This window comes from Heterocephalus glaber, unplaced genomic scaffold (genome assembly GCF_053883595.1).
Source record: "Heterocephalus glaber isolate CG9 unplaced genomic scaffold, H.glaber_assembly_v1.0 deba00001572, whole genome shotgun sequence".
NCBI lineage: Eukaryota > Metazoa > Chordata > Mammalia > Rodentia > Bathyergidae > Heterocephalus > Heterocephalus glaber.
The window spans coordinates 7,029,335-7,054,197 of NW_028258357.1; the positions used below are offsets into that span (position 1 = coordinate 7,029,335).

General features: G+C 38.0%; 1 protein-coding gene and 1 pseudogene across 1 annotated transcript in view; one reads left to right on the forward strand and one right to left on the reverse strand.

Moving 5' to 3' along the window:
* Zc3h11d (zinc finger CCCH-type containing 11D) overlaps nt 1–22,776 on the reverse strand; it is a 42,514-nt gene extending 19,738 nt beyond the window's left edge. The window contains exons 1-3 of the mRNA XM_087192574.1: nt 21,819–22,776; nt 17,638–17,757; nt 17,056–17,176 (exon numbers count right to left, since the gene is read on the reverse strand). Coding sequence (XP_087048700.1) covers nt 17,056–17,176; nt 17,638–17,757; nt 21,819–21,917 — 340 coding nt within the window. The 5' untranslated portion in view covers nt 21,918–22,776. The remainder of the gene's footprint in view (nt 1–17,055; nt 17,177–17,637; nt 17,758–21,818) is intronic.
* LOC101700996 (sphingosine-1-phosphate lyase 1 pseudogene) lies at nt 20,364–21,177 on the forward strand (annotated as a pseudogene).
* Nucleotides 22,777–24,863: the final 2,087 nt, after the last annotated feature.

A 24,863-nucleotide genomic window follows, 5' to 3' on the forward strand; every position in this document is an offset into this window, starting at 1 on the left:
ACCATCATTTTTCCATGTCTGTATTGGTCTTGATACATCTTCTTAGAAAAATATTCAAATCATTTGACCATTTTGTAAAAGAGTTGTCTTTATATTATTAAGTTTTAAGTGTTCTCTACGTATTCTAGATACAAGTTCTTTTATATATATATATATATATATATATGTGTGTGTATATATATATATATATAAAATCTGAAAATATTTTCTCCCACCCTGTGGGTTGTCTTTTCACTTTCTTTATAGTATTCTATGAAACAAAAAGTTTCTAAATTTTAAGTCCATGAACTTTTTATTTTGGTTGCCTTTTTTTTTTCTTTTTTGGTGTTATATCTAAGAAAGCTTTGTATGACCTAAGGTTTCTTCTGAGAGTTTTATAGTTTTAGTTCTTACATTTCATTCTTTGAGATATATATATATATATATATATATTCAGCTAATTTTTGTACATAATAATGTGAAGAAAAAGACCAACTTATTTTTTCAAGATCACAGTAGAGCTGCTTCTGTCACACTAAACTAAGATGCAGTGAAAGGAAAGAGTGGTCCAAATACCACAGACTTGCTGCTCTTACTGAGATTTGGTAGACTGTTTTGAATATTACTTCATTTATTGTATACCCAGAAGACAATTTCCAGAGATTTAATATTTTTATTATGGAATTTTTACCAAGTGTGTTCATCTGATTGGAGTAGGTTCATGGAGCTCTTAACATCATTTTGAAAGTTGTCCCATAATCACAATTTTAAAAATGCAAACAGAATTACTTACAGGTTTCTCAAATTACTTATGATATCTGACAAATGACTAAAATTTTAAAATCATTTTCTTCCAGTTGCATGTTGCTCCATGAGATATTAAAACCTATATTACCAGATAAAATCACAAAATATTCTAATTCAAAGCCTTCATCTTTTTTCTGATTATAAAATGTTTACCACAGTCTAACTCTGGTAGCAAATATTAGAATAACATACTGCTTTTAGACATTAATTTTTAGCAATTGCCTTGGTCCACTTTTGCTTCCATAACAAAACAATTGGGTAATTTATAAACAACAGAAACTTATTTTTCACAATTCCAAGATCAAGGTGCTTGCTGTCTGCTAAGGGCTCTCTGCTTTCACAATGGTGCCTAGTTAGTGCATCCTCTGAATGAGACAAATTCTGAGTCCTCACACAGCAAAAGATGGAGGGCACAAAGGTCAAAAAGGGCAGATTCCTCTTTTACAAGGGGCAATAATCCCATTACTGAAGGAGAAGCCCTCCTGGTCTATTCACCTCCTAAAGGTCTACCTGTTAATGCTACTGCTTTGGACACTGAATGAGTCTCAACATGAATTTTAGAGGAAAACAAACATTCAAACCACTCTGGCCTGGATCCCCAGATCCATTTCCTTCTCATATGTTAAATATGTTCTTTCCATCTTCACAACTCCCAAAGCCTTAACTTATTCAAGCATCAACTCAAAAGCCTACAGTCCAGAGTCTCATTTAAATATCATGTAAACCAAATATCTCTCTCCACCTCTAAGCCTGTGAAACTGAACAGATTATGTGCTTGCAAAATACAGTAGTGGACAGGCATAGGATGGAGATTCCCATTTCAGATGGGAGAAAGAGACACAAGAAACTGGTAATAAGTTTCAAGTATGTCCAAAACCCAACAAGGCAAACAACTTTAAATCTTATAGATTAAAAACAATATCCTGCCTTCTGTATACCCTGGAGGAGGGGAGAAGTTTTGTTCCCAAGGCTTCAGGAGGATCCTGCCCCCATGGACACAGCCCGTGTAGCAGCTGCCACAAATGGGAGCTGCACATTGGAGGCTCTGCAGCTCTGTGGTCTTGGGGTCGCCCCACCCTCACAGCTCCAATGACATCACCGTTTGGGGCTCTTAGTTGTGGTCCTGCTCACATGGCTCCACCAAGCACTGCCCTAGTAAGAGCCTTCTTTAGGGACCCATTCACAGGCAGGGCCCTGAGCCTCCTCTGAAGCATCCTTTGAAATTCCAGTGGGTTAACCATGCCTCTATAACTTACACTATATACTCGGCATACCTAGAGTTGGTACCCAATAGTCACCACCAAGGCTTATGGCCAACACATTTCAGAAAAGCAGCCGAGCTCAGTCTGGGTCTCCCTGAACTATAGCTGGGGTGACAGAGGAGCACTGCACTCAAATTCAGGGTAAAGGAACAGAGACTTGATGTGGCACAGGGCACCAAAAGTTGAGTGTATTCAAAGGCCCTCTTTCAACATAGTTCTGTCCTCCAGCCTTGACACTCTGGGCCTTTGATGGGAGTGGTAGCAAAATACATTGGGGCCATTCTTCCATGTCTCAATAAATAGCATCTGCTTCCCTCTCCCCGTGCTAAAATTATCAAATGATAGCTTAACAGTACCCTTAGTATTCTGTCCTTAACACAGTTACAGTTTTTCCAGGTTAAGAACCTTCCAAATCTTTATGGTTAGCTTCCTCTTTAATTATAAATTCCATCTTTGTCTCTTCTCACATTTTTCTATAAACTGTCAAGAGAAATGCACCACCAGCACTTTGCTTAGATATTTCTTCTGCCAAACATCCTACTTCATCATTTCCCTTTTCTAGTTTCATTTTGGTAACTTAAATATCAGTGGTTGAGTTGAAGTATAATGAAATGTTCATTTTAAATCGTCAGCATTGGTAAAATCTTGGAAATTATGTTTTTTTGTTAATTTGGTTTTTGTTTAAACTTATGAGAAATTTTAACCAAAAAACATTTAGGGGAATAGTTTATCAAAAATAAAGAGCAGTTCTTGTTACATTTTTTCATTCATTACACATTTCCATTCAGTGTATTAAAATATGTATCAGAAGAAGATAAGACAGGACAGGAAAGAGCACATTTAGTGAACAGAAACTACCCGCTGAGAAACATGAACAATTAAAGTGATGAATTCTTTGATTCATCAGCTGATTATTGATTATTATTACTCAGTAATCATGCAGTGAAATAAAACTTGAAATGCTTATTGGTTGAGTTTGCTTCTCTACAATGATTAAAACAATGATGTGTTAAGTGGCTAACACTTATTATTTTGCTTTTATTGATTTTCAGTAACTTCCCTATTCCACTCCAAATACCAATGGTCTGTTTTTGTACCATAAGGAGCTACTATAATGCCTTTTCCATGAATTTACACAAGATAATTTTTGTCACCTTGATTTACCCAGAGCATAGTTTTGTGCCACTGAGATCTATTTTGGTGTGATTAGATATATTTTGTATGACTTTTTGGAAAAGGATGTATATGGTTTTTAAATTATGTATTAAGCACTTTTTTTTTTTTTTTGCTTACCCTGTAGTCATTCCTTCCCTCATTTTAGGTCAAAGATGTTGAATGCTTGTTTAGAAAAATCATGTTCTCTTCATTTTTGTTAGCCCACTTAGTTTGAGTAAGGATTATTTTGGGGCCCCAGAGATTAACTTTTCTCCTGTTCTGAATAATTGCTAAGGATGAGCATGATTTTCATATCATTAGATGAGATTTGATATTAAGGCTTTATGTGGAAAAATTGCTTCTGATATTGTTAATTTAGAATGATGTGATGATAATGCTAATACTGAGTACTTGCTCCTTGCAAATAGCTTTAAGCTATTAGGTATGAATCTATCAAATGTCTAAAACAACACTATGACATGGGTGGTATTACTATTTTTATCATACAGATGAAGAAAATGGAGCCCAGAGATTAAGTTGCCTAACACTGTCAAATATGTGGTAAATTGAGATTTTCACCCAGTATGAGTTTGACCCAATGTTATGGACATTGGGTCAATGTCTTTGCTTATTCTGTCTTCAGGATCTAGTTCTGGAGCTTCCTAGTCAACTGCAGAGCAGTGTATGAAAACAAGCCTACTAGCTCTTTCCCAAGAGTTGTTGAAGAAAATCTCTTCATCTGTGGTCAGCTCTGTCCTTAATCTCTTCAATTAAGATGCTTTAATCCGACTGTGTGGTGTTTTTCTTCCTAACACCAATGATAACCTGGAGTAGATTCAGATTAGCATGTAAGAACAAGTTAAAATTTGTAGGAATTTTCCACACAAACTGATACACATTGGAGTCTGAAATTGGGCATAGTGGAAATATTTTCTCCTTGGTAAGTAGCAAAAGCTACAAATCAGGACTATTTGTTTTTTACCTTTTTAAAAAACTTGCTGGGGAAAAGATCCTGTTGTTAGACATTTAGCAGTATATAACTGCTTATAAGAGAGAGTCTCTACTAATACAAATGATAGATTACCCCATCATGCCCAGACATTTCAAATATGAGCAACCACTTTTTATATGCTATAAACTCCATAACAAATTCCTTTGAAATATATGTCATATACACTATCATCATAATGCACTATTTTCTGCTATGAATATTTTCCATAGTCAAAGTACAAATACAAGTAAAATATGAAGGTGTTAAAAATTTTTTGCATGAATAATTCAATTATGTATACCAACAACAGTATCTTTATTCAAATTCTGGGAATTGGGAACTACAGTTCCCCTGTGTTTGAAAGAGTAAAAAAAAAAAAGTGCTAATTTTTATAAAATTCACAGAGCAGAAATTCTTAATTTTTCTCTTTCTTTTTTTCCTTTTTTTTTTAAATTAAATTCTTTTATTGGTACATTTTAGGTATATGACACAATTACATTTCTCACTGGGCATTGTACCTTTACATAATGCATCTTGGTTCTTATTTTTTCCCCATTCCTAGCTCTCCTTTCACCCCTCCACCCTTCCCTGTTTACAAAGACTTTATTTCCATTTTTTCCATTTCTCAGCATTTTTCCTTTCCCTTCTTTCCTTTCCCTTGCTCCTCCCACTACCCCTACCCCTTTGCCCCTTTTCTTCCTATTTCACATTACCTATTATGCATTTAGTCCTTATTTACACTTTCAGTTTCTCACACCAGAGAAACTATTCGCTATTTATACATGTGTGTCCTATTTATTCACTTAAGAGTATCGCCTCAATGTGCATCCACTTAGCTATAAATGTCTCTAATTTCTCATTTTTTATGGCTGAGTAGTATTCCATTTTATTTTAGAAAACACATTTTCTTTATCCAGTCTCCAGTAGATGGGCATTTGGGCTGTTTCCAAGTTTTAGTTATTACAAACTGTGCTGCTATGAACATGGGTACACATATATCACTGTGGTATGATTCTTTTAATTCTTTGGGGAAGATCCCCAGCAGTGGAATAGCAGGGTCAAATGGGACTTCCAGTCCTAGTTCTTTGAGGTATCTCCATACTGATTTCCACAGTGCTTGCACCAGTCTCCACTCCCACCAGCAGTGGAGCAGGGTTCCTCTTTCCCCACAGCCCCGCCAGCATTGGTTATTGGTTGATTTCATGATAGCAGCCATTCTTTCTAGAGTGAAGTGGAATCTCAGCATTGTTTTCATTTGCATCTCTCGAATGACCAGTGATATTGAACATTTTTTCATGTATTTATTTGCTATTTCTACTTCTTTGTCTGAGAAATGTCTGTTCATTTCAGATGCCCATTTTTGAACTGGGTCTTTAAATTTGGGAGGTCTGATCTTTTTAAGTTCTTTTTAGATTCGAGATAGTAGACCTTTGTCTGAGGAAGAGCAGGTGAAGATTTTTTCCCAAATTGTGGGGTGCCTCTTCACCCTGCTGGTGGTTTCTCTTGCTGTGCAGAAGACTTTTAATAAGAAGAGATCCCATTTGTTTATTGTTTGTGCTAGTTCACAGGCAACTGAGGTTTTGTTCATAAAATCTTTTCCTACACTGATGTCTTCAAGGGTTCTACCTAACCTCTGTTCCAACTGGTTCAGAGTTTCTGTTTTAATATTTAGATCTTTAATCCATTTTGATTTTAGTTTAGTGCATGGTGAGAGATACAGGTCTAGTTTTAATCTTTGGAAAGTTGAAGCCCAATTTTTCCAGCACCTTTTATTAAAGAGGCTATCTTTCCTCCAGTGAGGGTGTTTGGCTCCTTTGTCGAAGATGAGATGGCTGAGTGTGTCTGGCATTGTTTCTGCATCTTCTAATCTGTTCCACTAGTCCTCAGGTCTGTTTCTTTGCCAGTACCATGCTGTTTTTATCACAGTAGCTTTGTGGTAGAGTTTCAGGTTGGGAATTGTGATACCCTCTGCCATGTCTCTGTTATCTAGAATTGCTTTTGCTCTTCTGGGTCTCTTCTTGTTCCAAATGAATTTTTGGATTGTTTTCTCAAGGTCCATGAAGTATGCTGCTGGGATCTCAATTGGAATTGCATTAAATCTATATAGCAGTTTTGGAAGTATGGCCATTTTCACTATATTAATCCTTCCTACCCAGGAGCAGGGGATGTCTGTCCATTTTCTGATATCATCTTCAATCTCTCTTTTCAGAGTGCTATAGTTTTCAGAGAAGAGGTCTTTGATTACTTTCGTTTGGTTGATTTCTAGGTATTTAAGTTTAAATGCTATTGTGAAAGAAATTATTTGCCCTATTTCTCTCTCAGTGAGTCTGCCATTTGTGTAGAGGAAAGCTATTGATTTTTGTGTGTTGACCTTGTAACCAGCTACTTGACTGAATTTGGTTATTAAGTCTAGAAGACTTTTGGTGGAGTTCTTGGGGTCTTCTATATAGAGTATCATGTCATCTGCAAATAATGACAATTTGACTTCTTCATTTCCTATCTTTATTCCTTTTATTTCTTTCTCTTGTCTAATTGCTGTGGCTAATGTTTCCAGAACTATATTGAACAAGAGTGGTGATAGTGGACATTCTTGTCTTGTTCCTGATTTGACTGTGAAGGATTTCAGTTTTTGACCATTTAGTATGATATTGGCTGTTGGTTTTTCATAGATGGCTTCTATCAGTTTGAGGTAGAGACCATCTATTCCAATTTTTTGTAGGGTTTTTATCATAAATGCATGTTGGATTTTGTCAAATGCTTTTTCTGTGTCTATGGAGATAATCATATGGTTTTTGTCCTTGGCTCTATTGATATAGTGTATTACATTGATTGATTTTCATATATTAAACGATCCCTGCATCCCTGGGATGAATCCCACTTGATCAGGGTGTATGATCTTCTTAATGATCTTCTGCATTCTGTTTGCCAGTATCTTATTAAGGATTTTTGCATCTGTGTTCATTAGTGAGATTGGCCTATAGTTCTCCTTTTCGGTTGGGTCTTTCTCTGCTTTGGGGATCAAGGTGATGCTTGCTTCCAGGAACGAATTCTGGAGTATTGCTTCTCTTTCAATTTCATTGAAGAGTTTAAACAGTAGTGGCAGCAGTTCCTCTCTAAATGTCTTGTAGAATTCAGCAGTGAAGCCATCAGGGCCAGGGCTTTTCTTAGTTGATAAGTTTTTAATTAAATTTTTAATTTCATTGGTTGATATTGGGTTGTTCAGAATTTTTAGGTCTTCTCCGTTCAACTTTGGTAATTCATATGTATCTAGGAATCTGTCCATTTCTTCTGTGTTGTCCATCTTACTGGCGTATAGGTTCTGGAAGTAGGTTTTGATGATCCTCTGGATTTCTGCTGGATCTGGTGTAATTTAACCCTTTTCATTCCTAATTGCATGGATTTGGGCCTTTTCTTTCCTCTTTCTGACAAGGTTGGGTAAGGGTTTATCGATTTTGTTGATTCTTTCAAAGAACCAACTCTTGGCTTCATTGATTTTTTTGTATCGTTCTCTTAGTCTCCATTGCATTGATTTCTCCTCTGATCTTTATAATTTCCTCCCTTGTATGAGCTTTGGGGTTGTCCTGCTCTTCTTTTTCTATAAGCTTGAGGTTCAGCATCAGGTTTGTTTAATTGGGCTCATTCTGTTTTCCTAATATGTGTATTCACTGCTATGAATTTCCCTCGTAAGACTGCTTTCATTGTGTCCCATAGATTCCAATATGTTGTATTGTCATTGTCATTTAATTGAAGGAACTGTCTCATTTCTTCTTTAATTTCCTCTGTGTCCCATTGGTTATTCAGAAGTATGTTGTTCAATTTCCACGTGTTTATGAAGTTTTTCCAGTTTCTTTTGTTATGGATCTCCAATTTCATCTCACTGTGGTCTGATAATATACAGGGGTTAACTTCAATTCCTTTGCACTTACTTAAACATGTTCTATTTGTGAGTATGTGGTCTATTTTTGAGAATGACCCATGTGCAGCTGAGAAGAATGTGTATTCTGATTTTGTGGGGTGGAAGACTCTGTAAACATCTGTTAAGTTCATTTGTTCAAGAGTTCGATTGAGTTCTAGTATTTCATTACTTATTTTTAGTCTAGTTGATCTATCTATTTGTTACAGTGGGGTGTTGAGGTCCCCCACTACACTTGTATTAGTGCATGTATGACTTTTCATGTCTGTTAGTATTTGTTTTATATAGTTGGGTGCACCAGTGTGTGGTGCATAGATATTTATGATTGTCATCTCTTCCTCTTGGATTCTTCCCTTTACAAGGATGTAGTGTCCTTCTTCATCTCTCTTAATCAGGGTTGGTTTGAAATCTACTTGATCTGCAAAGAGGATAGCTGCTCCTGTTTTTCTTTGGGTTCCTGTCATATGCAGTATTGTTTTCCACCCTTTAACTTTCAGTCTATGAGTTTCCTTTTGAATTAAGTGTGTTTCTTGTATGCAGCATATTGTTGGATTTTGCTTCTTGACCCATTCTGCCAGTCTATTTCTTTTGATTGGTGAATTGAGACCATTAACATTGATGGTTATAACTGCAATGTATTGACTTGTCATTGCCATGACTTTTTCTTTTTGTTGGGTTCTCCCCCTTGACATTTAATTTCTTGTCATGCCAGATGGGTTCATTCTGCTTTGCTTCCTGGGGTTGTGATCCTCAATGTCTGTTCCTAGGATATTGTGTAAAATTCTTTGGAGTGCTGGTTTGGTATTCATGAAGTTCCTAAGGTGCTCTTTGTCATGAAAGTATCTTATTTCTCTATCAATTTTGAAAGATAGTTTTGCAGGGTACATCAATCTGGGTTGGAGGCTGTTTTCTTTTAGGGCTTGGAATATGTCACTCCAAGCTCTTCTTGCCTTGATGGTTTGTGTTGAGAAGTCTGCTGTGATTCTGATGGGCTTTCCTTTCTATGTGATTTGTTTCTTTTCTCTAACTGCTTGTAGAACTTTGTTTTTCTGTTGAGTTTCTGGAATCTTAACAATTATATGCCTATGTGTAGATTTTTTTTTGATCAAGGCTATTTGGAGTCCTATATGCCTCACTTATCTGTATGTCAAACTCTTTTCCCCTGCTTGGGAAGTTTTCTGCCATTATTTCTGTGAGGAGATATTTTATGTCATCTGCACTCTCTCCTCTTTCTTCATTGACTCCAATTAGTCTTATGTTATTCTTCTTTGCATCATCTAGCAGCTGCTGGATTGATTTCTCATGTTCCCTTATAATTTTGAAGCAATTTTTCTTTTCCTGGTCACTAATTGCAATCTTATCTTCTGTATCTGAAATCCTGTCCTCACATTGGCTCATTCTGCTGTGTAGACATTCAGTGGAGTTTTTCATGTCCTGGAAATCTATTTGCATCTGTTTTATGGATTCCATTTGTTTCCTATTTTGGGATTCCATCATGTTCCTGAGCTCCTCTCTAGATTTATTAATCATGTCTTGCACTAGGGGCACAATTTCTCCTGTTATCTGAGAAATTATTTCTGCTTTCATTTTTTCCAGATCCCCTTTTGTTGCCAGTTCAGTGGGTCCAGGTGGTTGAGTATCAGAGTGTTCCATCTCATTTCCCTTTGGGGTTGCTGTAGGTGATCTGGAAGTCTGGTTTTGAGACTTATTTACGTGTTTTCTCATTTCGACTGGGGGCAGGAGGCTGTTGGCCCTTGCACGGATTACCTCCTCTGAGCTGGGAGAGGTGGGATAGTGGCTGGGAGCAGCGATAGGGATGGTGGCCCAAAAGCCCTTTCCTGTGGGCTGGGAGCAGCGGGAGCGATGGTGGCCTGGAAGCCCCTTCCTCTTGCCCAGGAGCAGTGGGATGGTGGCTCAGAAGCCCCTACCTCTGGGCCGGGAGCAGCGGGACTCAGTACCATGGTCTGGTGGTCTGGTGTCCTCTGCGTCTTTGTAGTGTGGAACCAGGTGGCTGTACAGAGGAGCAGAGGGTGGTGGGTCCAGTGGATTGTTGCCAGGGCGCGGGCTGATTTGGTGTCTTCCGTGAGACTCGGGACCTCGGTAGGGTGTCTGCAGCAGGCTGATTCGGCTTCTTCTGCTTGACTCGGGACCTCTGAAATTCTTAATTTTTTATTCACTATTCACTAATTCTTTAGTACACTCACATGGAATGATTTGATTGGGAACACTTACATACATTTTTATGATTATATCTAGTGTTCTTGAAAAAATACCCAATTTAAATGTAATTAGGAAGAAAGTAAAAAAACAAAGAAGCAAAACGCCCAATTTAAGTAATTTTCTCCAAAGCAACTGACCTGGACTCCTTTAAATGTCAATGATATGAAAGGGAAAAAGTCTAGATGTGTTTTAAAAATAGCTGCTTTATCAGAGTACATTAATCTCTAATATATACCATGGGAAAAAGAATACCTACTATGCTTGCAAAGAAAATACTAAAAATACTCAGAAATCCCTACAGAACACTTGAAATTACAGTAATATTAGATGACCTGTTTTCTTAGTATTCTCAATTGATTTTATAGATATTTCTTTTTAAACTTGCCGGTCATAACCAGAAGGACTATGATGTCTTTTGAAATTCTGTGGTTTAACAACATTTAAATCTCTTTCAAAAGAGTCTGAAACCTTTTAAAATTTGTTTGGTGGTTTATGCTTAAATTGAAAGAAGTCTAATGGGCAATTTGATACTCCAGCACCCCCACCCCCACCCTGCCAAAAAAAAAAAAGCAAAAGCAAGACTCCTGATATTTGCTTGGTGTTTAAAGATATATACTTGGCAAATCAACTAATGTAAAATTGCTTTTGGCAAGTGCTTCATATTGGAAGAGTTCAGCTGACAATTTAGATGGCATTTCTGTGGGTCCAGCTCACCTACTTAATATGAAGTATGTGACAAATCTTAAGGCCTTAAGCAGAAGCGCTAAAATGTTTCCAGGTTGTAAATTTGAACATCTAATTTTTTCTTATGTTAGGCCAAATGAAAATACACAGGTTGCATAATGCATTGTATATAATTAACCTTAATTAGTTGTTATTTTACTACTAAATAATTTGTAATAATCGCACTTTGAATTTACCAATTCATCACATAGATTTACTGAAAAGGTGCATTTTCAGAAGGTGCTATTTTGTAAAATAATCTTGGACTAAGGTGCAAATATTTGGGGCTCTAGTTTCAGTAGCTATAGGCCTTGGTGCTGAGATGTTCCTAGAAACACTGTAGAAAACATTATTCTACCAAAGATCAAATTGTACCATTTGTGATACTGAAATATTTACAGAATAAATAAATGAACTTGTGTACTTCAATACACAATTGAAAAGATCTTGAGTTGCTGTGGTGGGGTAAGTAGTCTCCCAAAGGTTCACATGCTGGAAGAGTGGTCCTAGCACGGTGGTGAGGAGGTGGTGTAACCTTTAAGGGGTGGAGACTGGTGGAGGTAATTAGGCCATGGGGAACCACCCTCATAAAATGATGAGCATCTCTCAGAAGTAAGTCAGGTCTTTTGTGACTGGGTTAGAGTGGATTGTTTTAAAGTGACCCTGACACCTCCTCTTGCCCTCTTTTCACACGCCTATTTCACCTTCTACTTCTCTGCCATGTTGTGATGCAGCCAGGGACCCTCACCAGGGCACCATTAACATACTATTTGGACTTTCCAGCCATCAGAATTATGAACCAAATAAATCTCTTTTTAAAATACACTATCTAGCCTCAGGTATTTTGTTATACCAACACAAAATGGACTAAGACAGTAGTTTATGTAGTCTGGAAATTGGACTCTTGTTCCTAAGTATAGAAATGTGTCTGGCAGAGGGAATTTATTTACTGGCTTAACAGGAATAAATATTAGAATTTCCTGGGATGGAGTTGGGTGCTATGTGAGATAATACAGTTCCTTTGTTAAGTGGTTGGGATTTATCAGAGAACAAAACAAATATTCTTACTCTATAGGAAGGAGTTGTGCAACAATCATAGTAAATGAGAAAATTATATTGTATCTGAAAAAATGACAGGGCATATGGCAGTGGTGGTGAACCTATGACAGGTGTGCTATAGCAGGCACACAGAGCCCTCTCTTGTCAGGACACAAGCCAAGTCCCCCCAGCATTGCCCCCACAGCTAAGCATTGGATAATGGCACACATGGGACGTAGTTGGCACTTTGTGATAAATAAGTGGGTTTTGGGTTGCAGTTTGGACAGTCAGTCTCTAAAAGTTTTGCCATCACTGGCATATGGGAAAAAGAAAATAGAGAAGATTGGAAGTAAGAAGGGGATGGGAAAGCTGACTACATTTCAAATAGCTGGATCCAAGGCAGAAACATCATGGCAAAAAGGCATGGTGGAGGAAAGCTGCTCACCCCATGGCAGCCAGGGGGCAGGGGCTAGGGGACGAGTTGGGGACAAGAATACATCCTTCCAGGTCATCCCCCTGTGATCTATCTACAATCAGGCCCCACCTCATAACAGCACAGTCAGTCATGCTCATCAATGAATTAATGCACTGATCAGTTAGTATAACCACAATCCTATTGGGGGGCATTTCAGATCTAAACCACAACAGAATCTTAGTTTGATTGGAACACAGTAAGCAAGTATGTGAGTGTGGAAGATAAATTCAGAGAGCTGACAGGGTACCTGGTCAAATAGTCCCTTGTTGAAGTCTCTATGAGGACTCTGAATTCTCTGAATGAAAAGACACTGGAGGATTTTGAGTAGAAGAGTGACACCTGATTTATATATCAGAATATATCACTGCGTTTGAGTAGACATAAATGGTCAAGAGATAAAGCAGAGAAAACAAGAGGCCACTGTAGTCATCCAGTTATGGGATGATAACTGTGCATTGGCTCATGTGAATAGTACAGGTGATGAGAAAAGTCAGATTCTGGATATAATAGGGTGGCAAAATACACAAGATTCCTATATGGATTAGTTGTGGGATATGAGAGAAACTGAGAATTTGCAGATGATTCAGTTGACCTAAGCAACTAGGATGAGATTGCCATTAAAATGAGATCGGAAGAGCTGTAAATGCAGAATGAGGCAGGGTAGAAAGAATGGAGGTAAAACTCATGAGTTCAGTGGTAAACATGTAAGTGTGAAATGTCTATTAGTCATACAAGAGTTCAAGATGAACAACATAGGAATATGAAGTTTGAAAGGTTAAAAATGGATATAAATTTAGGAGTCAATGACTTGTGAACACATTTTAAAAGATAAAAGACTGGATGAAAGCCAGGTGTGGTGGCACATACCTGTAATCACATCACTTGGGAGGCTGAGACAGGAAGATTGCCTTGAGTTAAAGGCTAGCCTGAACTACAAAGTGAGACCTTTTCTCAAACAACAACAGCAACAACAAAAACTTGATGAGATTACAGAGTGTAAACAGAGAAAACAAGAGAACCAAGGACTAACTCCTACTATATTGCATATGTAAGGAGTTGGAAGAAAGATTTAAAAACCAGCAAGATGAGTAGTAACAGAGCACTAAGAGAAGTTAAGGAAAACAAAGTCAAGATTTTAGGAAGCTAGGTAAGAAAATTACATCAAGGAGGAAGGGGTTATTAAATGTGTCAAAACCTCCCGATGGTTCAAGTTATATAAAAACTCAGAATTGATCACTGAATTGTACTGCAATTAGATTAAAAAATGATTACATGGAAGACAGAGGTCTTGTTGAACCAGTGCCCTTTAGTAAACAAGAGAGGTAATACCTGGTGATGAACTGGAAGTATAGACTTTAGGCAGGAATATAACAGTTTATCTATGGTAGGGGTGAGGAAAAGACCAGTATAGGTGTTTGTAGGTTAGCAGATATAACAAAGGATATATGCGAAAGTCTTCTTAAAATATTTTTAGCTATTAAGACAATATGGCCATCATCTGAGAATAGGAAGAGGAGGTGGAAATGGAAGTTTAAGGAGCAGGAAGAAAGAGTAACAAGGGAATAGGGTTGAACTGTGCAAGTAGCATGGAGCATGATAAGAAGTCAACTTGATGGGGTAATTGGAGGTTTATGGTCATGCATTTATCCCAATCAGCATGGTTGCACATTTTTCTTCAATAATGTTCAGTTAACATGGAAGCAGCCAGAGAGTAGGTAGAGCATTGTTTTTAACCAGTGTTATGACTGGCAAGGGAGTTCAGGAAAGCCAGACAGTGGCAAGAGAGTAGAAGATATGCAAAAGGGACAGATTACAAGGGAGAGGTGAAAGAAGATATCAAAGGGCCAGTGATTGTGAAAATACGGTAGAATCAATGAACTGGAAGTCCCAGTGAGTTTAAAGCATTTTTTGAGAAATATATAATATATATTATATTATTATATTATATATAATATTATGTATACTATTAATATATTATATTACATTATATATTATATATTACATCATTATATTATACATTATATATTATATATTATATATTTATTATTATTTATTATTTATATTATATACTATATTAATAACTCAGTTCATAAATGCTTCTGTCCCCAAACAATTCAGTTCTCAAACAAAAGCAGTCCACAGTGGCCATCTTCCCAAAAAATTATAAAACAAATTAAATTCATATTATATATTCACTAAGAATTGACAGAGGAGGACTGTGAGAGTGATAGCAAGAGGTCAGATTGTTGAAAGACAGAGAGAGCAGCTAGATGGGTGTAGACAAAAGCAAACAACATCTACACTGAGAGTTTGCAAAAAACACAATACTATCCATTGACATTAGATATACACTGAATGCTTTTAGGGAGAAGTGCCAGAGAACAGTCTGAAATTGGCAGTGATGACCAAGGAAATCTCTCACCTCACCTCCAGAGCCATGGTTGTACTTGATCACTGGGAGCACTACAGGAGTAATAGCACCTTCAGAGAAAAGCTACTCTTGGAATAGCAAGATAAAGATAACTGTTGATTATGGGAGGTTGGGGAGGGTTAGCGGAAATGCCAGGAGACAGACAGGAGTGAGTCATTTAAGAGAGAGTCTCTCATATTGACCGACATAGAGAATGAAATTAGCCCTTCTGAATTCAAAACATAAGTAGCTATGATGACGCTGTGTCAGGGAGGTAGGTGTATGGGGCTCCTGCTTGTCCCCGATAGAGTTAAAGAGATTTGGAGATGATGGGGTAGAATTCTTACGGGAAGGGCTTGGTCCCAGTGAATGGATCTAGATTTGGCCCTATTGAGGGGAGAGCTTACTCCAAAAGCCAGACCAAGCATTGTCACCGGGTAAAGAAACAGAGTTCCAGAAAAGCCAGAAGTTACTTGTCTTCAACTTTCAGATTCTATTTTTTAGGAAATGAGAATAATAAAGCTTGTACCCAAGCACTTCCCCTTCCCAGGCCATGCCTTACATTGGGGAGCCCCATAATTATCAGATACGTAGGTATTTCACCTTTCTGCCCATGTATGGAGATTTGTTTTTCTCTAGTCCTAAAGGAACTAGTTTAAAAGATAGCAATTTACCTATAGAACACTATGGAGCAATCCACTAAGCAGATATAAAGATTTCAGTACATTATATTTTCTGAAATAAAATCAACACATGTAAGCTAAGGGGGCAAAGTTAATCAGATACATGCAATAAGTTTCATCCTAATAGGTTACCTGTCAGTAGTCATCTAGCCATCCCCCACCCATATATCCAAACATCCAATTTTACTGAGAATCAGTGCTCCAGGCACTGTGAAAAACAACAGTAAGGAAACTAGTGATGATCCTCATCCTGATATTTAGTTTATTGAGGAACAGAAACGTTGAACAAGGTGTTACATGAATGATATGTACTGTGAGGTCAGAATTTTCCAGAACTGCAAAAAAGAGGACTTAGATTTTAGTTATGCATTTTCCAAGGATTATCTGAAGCCAATTTTTCAAATCTCAAAAGGACCAAGATCCTACAAGTTAATTTCTAGAGCTTTTTTATCAGAATAATTTAGAAGTTGGACCAGGAAAGTAAAATTTCTACAGCATCAGGGAAAACTTAAAATGTCTTTTGTTTTATTTGATATTTTTATTAGATTATGTTTGTAATACATAATTTCATTTCTCTTGGGAAACTGGTACATAGCATTTCTTATCTTCAGCTAGATTCTTGCCGTTCACTGCTTTTGAGTACAATGTCTTCTGTTTCCCTTCCAGAATCTACTTCAGAGTTCATCAGAAATTCGTCTCAGTATGGGTCAGTTGAATTGAACTGTGCCATTTCTTTTGTCGCAAAGAGATTACATTTTCTCCACAATTATAGTCTCAGGAAAAACCACAGCAGATAGCTCTGCTAGAAACTGAAGTGCATCACTCAGAGAATGTCCTCACTCTCCCCTCTGTGGGACAGGTTTCTGACATTCACGAAGAGCATTAAGGAGGCCATAACCTCTGAGCTTGGTTCCAGTGTTTGGTGCTTTGCTGAGATGGCCTCCTGCTTGAGATCTGTAGCACTCACTTTTTCAGATGAATTATATCTGTTTTAGATACAGTCAGAGAAAGTTGAACTTTTTTTTTTTTTTTTGGTCTTATTTCCTTCCTTCCGTCCTTCCTGAACCAGGGATTGATCCTGGGGATTCTCTACCAGTCCTTTTCATTTTTTATTTTGAGAGAGTGTCTTACTAAATTCCCCAAGCTGGCCATTAACTTGCAATTCTCCCGCCTTAGCCTCTCAAGTAGTTTGGATTACAGGCATGCACCATGGTTTCCGTCTTCTTGTTAGCTACAGGCTGGTTCATCTCAAGATTCTTAATAGAATCATCCCAAATAATCCATTGGCTATTAAACTGCATTGCTCACCTTGTCATGTTTTAATGTGTCATTCTGTGCTGCTACTCCAAAACCAGATTATGAGATGGTATGCCCATGTTATTCAATAAAATGTACTCACTGCTACTTGATGCCAAAAATAGTCCATTAATATTTCGAGGTTTGCTGTGATGAAACATACAATTGATCTTCACACAACCAAGAGGTTGAGTTTCCCAGAAGCATGAAATGCTGCAGTTTTGCTAGATAAAAAATGTGGGAGGAAATGTGATGATTAGATTCCATATTCACAGTAAATAGAAAGTGCTACAACAGAACATAATGTGACAAAAACAACTGCAATTATAGATTGAAGATCATCTATTTCCTGGCTTGCATTGTGTCAGTATTAAAAGACACAATAGATATTTCCAAAACATGTTCTATTAGTTTTCTAAGATTTTAAGTTAGATAAAGTGAATGTACCTAAATTAGATAATGGTAAGAAGAATAATTTTCCCTATCCCGTTGTAAAAGTATAACCCAGCATTGTCATTATTATTATTACTATCATTATTATTATTATTATTTGGTACCATGATTGAACCGGGGTCCTTGTGTTTGCGCAACAGGTGGTGAAACCACTGAGATAAATCCCCGGCCCAACTCAGCATTATTGAAAGGAGACGCTTTCAACAAAAGTGATGAGACTGAATAATTTTACCTGCACTTCCATGTGTCTAAATTTGCAATGTAGATCTAAACATTTTTTCTCTCTCCATAATGAGCACACAGTGTCACTGCCAAGGGCCTCTTTGCAGTGTCGGAATCGGCACTGGGAACCCTAAAAGCAAAAGGTAATCAGTCTACTGATCCATGATGCTTAAAATACACACACAAAAAAGGTAATCAGTGTAAAGAACTTAATGCTTCTATTTTAGTGTTCATCAATAATATATTGCTAATTAATTACAAGAATCATGAGTATATAAAATAAGAATCATAAAAACCATACTCACAATCTAGAACAATAAGTCTATATTTTAGCATTTATTTTATGTTTAGAGAGAAAGTGATGGGAGTCCAATGATTAAATAATACAACATGCCATGAGTTGCTTACCAAATGGTTTTTGCTATCATCTAATCCATAGGGTTCACTAAGAACAGGGATATAAGAGACCAGTGATACAGTGATCACAATTTAGCAATAGAATCATCTAATTTTTTCCTGAAGAAAGCCAGATAAATATTTTAAGAATCACTAGCCACGTTCTAACTTTGGAGACAACTTCTATCAGGCAATCCTTTTATTAGATCATCTGATTTGTTAGTCTGTAGAGATTCTGTTAAGTGTATTTATCTGGAGAAAATTAATGAAGTTTAAATTTTATATTATTATAAAATTTTTAATTACTACATTATGCTACATAACTAACGTGCCTTATGTCCTTGGCCTAAAAAGATAAGCAGCTGCAAATACTTATGTATAATGACATATTTATACTACAACAAAAGTAGAGATTATTTCAATGAGCTGCTATTAGTTTTTAAAAATAAATTCTATGTTCTTTTATACATAGATTTACAGTTGTAAAAATTGCAAGCCACTGTTGTATGTAGAGAGGCAACGTATAATAAAAATACTCCATCAAATTCTTTTCTCTTTCAACAGCACAGGATCTGTGGTTGTTCGTAAATTTTTCTCTCCCTCCTGCTTCTGTCTTCACTCTCATCCCCTTTGAAAAGTAGATTTGTGTACTCTCCAAGTACAGGGTAGTGACAGGGGCTTTGAAATCACATAAATCTGTATTTGATTTGTATCTGGATTCACTACTTATCTATAGTCACAAAGTGAATACTTCACTCATCTCTTTTCTGCCCCAGTTTTCTTATTTGTAAAGAAGAAAATAAAATACCCTTCCCAAAAGATAGCTGTAAAAATTAAGTGGTAAGGTATTGTGATTGCTATTTTTATTCATTTCACTAAGTACTTGGTGATAAGCACAGAAATACACACAACTCTGGGATATAAATTTTATTATTTGTCATCCTAGAGTTTAATCTAAAGGTAACAGAAGTAGATCTAATTCCTGAGTTCAGAAAGTTTGACTCCATTAGTGTTTTCTAGCAAAAATGAAACATTTTAAACTACATGTGTCATGCCTTTCATTGATTTTAGGCTGGTAAAAGCAAAAGGTCCTAAAGATCAAGTTTCTGCATTTGGTTTTATGGAGATCCTTTAACTTCTACACCTATTTTCACATTTAATTTTACAAATTTTTATTTATATTTGGCTGATTTGTTTATACCACGCAACCCTTTTTCCATGATATTTAATTACTTACTTGCTTTTACTTAGAAAGACTCTTGACAGAGAAAATTCAGTAACTGTGTTAATTTCAAATAGGAAAACAGATTTATTATACTGTTTACAGTGACTAAAATTCAACTCTTCAGATTTATATGCCCCAAAAAATTTACCCAAACAATATGATAATGACACATATAAAAACAGTTTCAAACAAGTCATAATTTAAAATCATTCCAGAATTCCTTAGAGAAATTCAGTGTATCACAAATACATGAGAAGATTTTACTTCAGATTTTTAGTGTACAAAATATCTTGTAGGAAAATAGTAAATTTTGATTCAGCAGTGCAAACTATTGCCACATATTCCTTCATTCTACTAAAAAGCTTAAATTTAAGCATGTAAAGTACTGTAAATTGTACAATATTTACCTTTATGCATGTGGAATTAAAAAAGAAATAGCAGTCATTCCCAACTTCTTTCATTTTCAACTCCCTTGCTGCTAATCCAATGACTTGTTTACATATAGATATATGTATTGCAGGAATACAGATATAAGAACTATCAAGGTGTGAGGGGGAAAATTTTCTTTTCCCCAGTCTTTGAGGCTACCAGTAGTATTCCTTTAAAACTGACCTCCTTTTGATAGTATACTACACAATAGATAATTATTAAATAAACTTAAATTAGAAGATACATTCTCTAGCTTTGCAGAAATGTTAAAAGTGGTTGCTGCTAGTAAGCACCAACCTCAAACTTCCAGAATTTTCCCCATTGTTACCTAATCCATTGTTTGCTCATCATAAGTGACCTCACATGTAACTGACAGCTGGTCTACTTTAGTAAATACTGTATATTCTTTACTCAATTCTAATATAGTAATCAAAAAAGACTAATGAAAATAAAGTTGTATGTTTTATCTGTCAATATTCTGCTTGAATATGGAACCTAAACTATTCTATACTTTTTCACAGTTAAAAAGTAGTAATTTCCCTCTTCTATTTCTAGAAGAACTTTGAGCTTTACTTCGAGATTTTGAAAGCATATTCCACAAAAGCCAAGAATTATGTAAACGGGTATTGCACCAAATATGAGCCCTGGCAGCTAATTGCATGGAGTGTCCTGTGGACCCTGTTGATAGTTTGGGCATATAGGTTTATCTTCCAGCTGGAGACCTTATGGTCAAGGTTTAAAAAGAAACTTTTTAGGCTCGTGAGGAAGATGCCGTTTCTTGGTAACAAGATTCAGAAAGAGTTGGACAAGATCACGGAAGACCTTGGGAAGCACTTGCAGTACCTGAAAGTGGATAAAGACTATGTGAAAGCCCTGCCTGCCCAGGATCTGAGCACAACAGCAGTCCTGGAGAGACTCAAGGAGTACAGCTCCATGGATGGTATCTGGCAAGAAGGGAAGGCCTCAGGAGCTGTGTACAGGGAGGAGAAGCTCATGGAGCTGCTTGTGCAGGCGTATGGAAATTTTGCATGGAGTAACCCACTGCATCCGGATATTTTCCCGGGACTAAGCAAATTAGAGGCAGAAATTGTGAGGATGGCGTGTTCCTTGTTCAATGGGGGACCAGATTCTTGTGGATGTGTGACCTCCGGGGGGACAGAAAGCATCCTGATGGCCTGCAAAGCTTATCGGGACCTGGCCTTAGAGAAGGGGATCAAAACTCCCGAAATAGTGGTTCCCGTAAGTGCCCATGCTGCATTTGACAAAGCAGCCAGTTATTTTGGGATGAAGATGGTGCGGGTCCCACCGAATAAGATGATGGAGGTGAATGTGTGGGCAATGAGAAGAGCCATCTCCAAGAACACTGCTATGCTCGTCTGCTCTGCGCCACAGTTTCCTCATGGTGTGACAGATCCTATCCCAGAAGTGGCCAAGGTGATGAGAGAATTGGCCCACCCTGGCAGTCAGAATGAGATTTTAAAATAGAATCTAATAATGCAGTACCTGGCAAATAGAAGCAGTTTTGAATTTTAGGTTTAACCATAGCAGTGAAAAACAGCTCTCATCACCCCTAGGCTGGCCATCAAATACAAAATACCTCTTCATGTAGATGCCTGTCTGGGGGTTTTCCTTATCGTCTTTATGGAGAAAGCAGGATACCCACTGGAGAAACCATTCGATTTCCGGGTAGAAGGTGTGACCAGCATTTCGGCTGATACCCATAAGTATGGCTATGCCTCCAAAGGCTCGTCCGTGGTGTTGTACCATAACAAGAAATACAGAAAGTACCAGTTCTTCATTACCACAGATTGGCCAGGTGGCATCTACGCTTCCCCAAGCATTGCAGGCTCACTGCCTGGTGGCATCATTGCAGCCTGTTGGGCCACCTTGATGCACTTCGGTGAAAACGGCTATGTTGAAGCCACCAAACAGATCATCAAAACTGCTCGCTTCCTCCAATCTGAACTGGAAAATATTAAAGGCATCTTCATTTTCGGGGATCCTCAGTTGTCAGTCATTTCTCTGGGCTCCCATGATTTTGACATTTACCGGCTATCAAACTTGATGACTGCTAAGGGGTGGAACTTGAACCAGTTGCAGTTTCCACCCAGTATTCATATCTGCATCACATTAGTACATACCCGGAAGCGAGTGGCAATCCAGTTCTTAAAGGACGTCCAGGAATCTGTCACCCAAATCATGAAGAATTGCAAAGCAAAGGTCACAGGAATGGGTGCCATCTATGGCATGTCCCAGACAATCACTGACAGGAACCTGGTTGCAGAAATCTCCTCAGTCTTCTTGGACAGCTTGTACAATATGGACACTGTAACCCAGGGCAGCCAGATGAATGGTTCTCCAAAACCTCGCTGAGCTTGGGGCTTTTCTAGGCCATCTCAGAGGGCTCCTGGCCTTCAGAAGGTTCTCCGGGTATGGAACAAGCCACCCACAACTTCGACAACTGGACTTGCTCCATAGAGCACAAAGATAGGCTGTGTGACAGCTTGAGCCTCAGGATTCTTACTCCTCCTCTTGTTACCTTTTGTGGTTTTAAATTTGAAGGCCTTGAAGGATTCTACTGCATAATGAACCTGCCCTTGTTATAAATGTAGCAGTAGGAATTGTTTTAACCATTTCCTCTCTAACTTCTCTTGTTTTTTTGTTCACTTAATCATTGTGTGGTGGCTCTGACTTGTAGCGAAGCTATGAGATCACAAAGGGTTTGCTACCCAGGCAGAGGTTTTAGTTAACCAGGTAGGAGGCATTTATGTAATAACATTTCCTGGGGTGGGTCTTTGGTGCATCCTAGGTAGGAGGCTTTTTCAGGCCTGTGCTTAGAGTAGGTCAGTTGTCTCTTAAGTCACTTTCACTGCAGCTTGCTCTGTTTTTCCAGGGCACAGGTTGTCCATGTTGTACCCTGTGACGTGGGGGAGCACGTCTGCTCAGTAGCCCATGGCAGGGTTGGTTGGTAGTGCTCCAGTGGCCCTTGTCTGTGCTTGCAGGCCCCATTTGATACTCACTGCTACTGTCTTTGGAGGTACTTATTTGAAATGATGCTCCCATTATCTTGTTGTTTCCATAGAATAGGATGAGAACATGGTTTTCAGAGGATCTAGGGCCTTCTGGCTTTTGTGCTGCCTCCTTGAATTGTCAGTGGCCAGAGCATACTGAGCCTTTTCCTGGACCTATGATGAACAGACACCAGACCCTTTTCTGTGCTTCCTGAATGTCAGTGTAGGTGAGCACCAGCTTTAAATATGTGTCACCAGAGTTGGCAGTGGTCCTCTGCTCCCCATTGCCTTAACTCGTGTAATGAGAGTATGTCTGCTGAAGGAAGAGCTCAGAGCACCTCCACAAGTTGCCTTGACTTACCCTAGGTGGGTAGGAGGAGAGTGCAGGGAACATTTTCCCCGCATTTGTGTGTTCTTCCTGCCCATTCCCCTTTGCTCAGTTTCCAGAGGTACTTTGGCAGTTTAGCCTCAACTACTGGATACTCCTCAGCTCTAGGTGAAAGGGAGCAGTGTAGGATTAGATAAATATCTGGGAATGGATAATATGTCAGCAAGCAGACATTATGGCCCTGGGCCTGGGATTCCTTCATAAAACTAGTTCCTCGGGCTGGTACAGGGACAGGACAAAATCCTGCACCCTCTTCCTACTCTCTTCTCCATTTCTGGGGACCTTGATCTAGGCCAAGCCACTGTCCTGCTCTAGTGACATACCATGTGCCTTTCTCCTAACACTGAGCTCTTCCTATCTGGACCCTGGGGAAGTGGACCAGACTTTGAGGTTTCTGTGTGGGTTGGAGGGAACTTAGAACAAGTGAGAAGGAAATTTGCTCCCTTCCCCTTCTCAGGGACTCCTGAACATGCAGCCTCTGCAGATGCTATCATCTGGCCCCCTCACGGGAATACTGGCTGGGAGAGCCATGGCCACCAGGTTTTCTCTCAGGCTTCTTAGCATGTCTGCTGCAAGTTTCTTTAGCATTGTACTTCTTAGGCAGTAGCTGACCAGCTGGCCATGTCACTGCAGAGCTCGTGTGGTGTGTGCATGCATGTGTGCATCTCTCTTCTTCAGCAATGGTCAATGTATGTGTGTCAGGGGGAGGCTGAGATCTTTAAGAAACAAGAATCATATGGCTTTCCTTCAGTTGCTGGACTGGCAGACACCTTGAGAGAGAAGCTGTCATCTAAACTGTGAAAAAACTGTCTCTGGTCTCCGGTGCATCATGTTGGAAGAGGCCTAGAGACCCAGAGTCACCAGCAGGCACCAGAATGGCTACCAGCCACTAAAATAGAAGCCTGTGCCCTACAGTCTCCCCAGGACCAGACCCTGAGCCCCTCACTTCCTCTATCCTGTGACTGCATTAGTGCCAGGGCCTGATGGTGTTCTCAAAGGGACCTACAATAGCCACTTTAATTTCTGATTAAGAGTCTTAGTTTGATTTAATGTTTCTGAAGGCTTTTAATTTTATGTGCCTTTGTGTGTGAAAGCACAAGATACCTGTTCTGTGCCAGATAGGTAGGGTTCTTAATGGTATGATGTTGCTAGCAGATGTCAGATTGGGTTCTGCACCCCATTTTATACTTGGAAAATGGTACTTGCCTCTTTTAAATCTTTTCTCTTAACTTCCTCCTCCCCATCTGCATGCTCCTTTCTTAATTGCACCAATAATCTCTTTAAAAGGAATTAAATAATTAAATGTCCCAAACTCTAAAAAAAAAAGAAAAAGTAGTAATTTCCTAGTAAATAGTAATGATCTAAACCCTCTATTATATGTTGTTTGGAAACAAAACTAAAAATTTTAAATAGGTAAACATGCTATCCATATTCAAAAAAAAACCAGGCACAATTATTTAAATATGTACTCACTGATCTGGAGAAAAATCATTGACATTATTACACATTAATAGGTACATGAAAATAAATTTGACTAGTTATTCATCTTGTAGTTTTATTCCACTTGTCATTCACCATTAAAAGAGAAATAATTTCTTCTTATAACAGAAAGCTTCCAGAGAGACTGAAAATGTTGAGAATTCATTGAAAACAGTATGATGTACTCTGTCAAAAAAATAAATTTCAATAAGCAGCTATTGAAGTCTTCATCCTACTATTTTTACTAAAAGAATTAGAACCTAGCAGAGATTAATGAAAATATTTATTATAGGTAACTGAGAAGATGC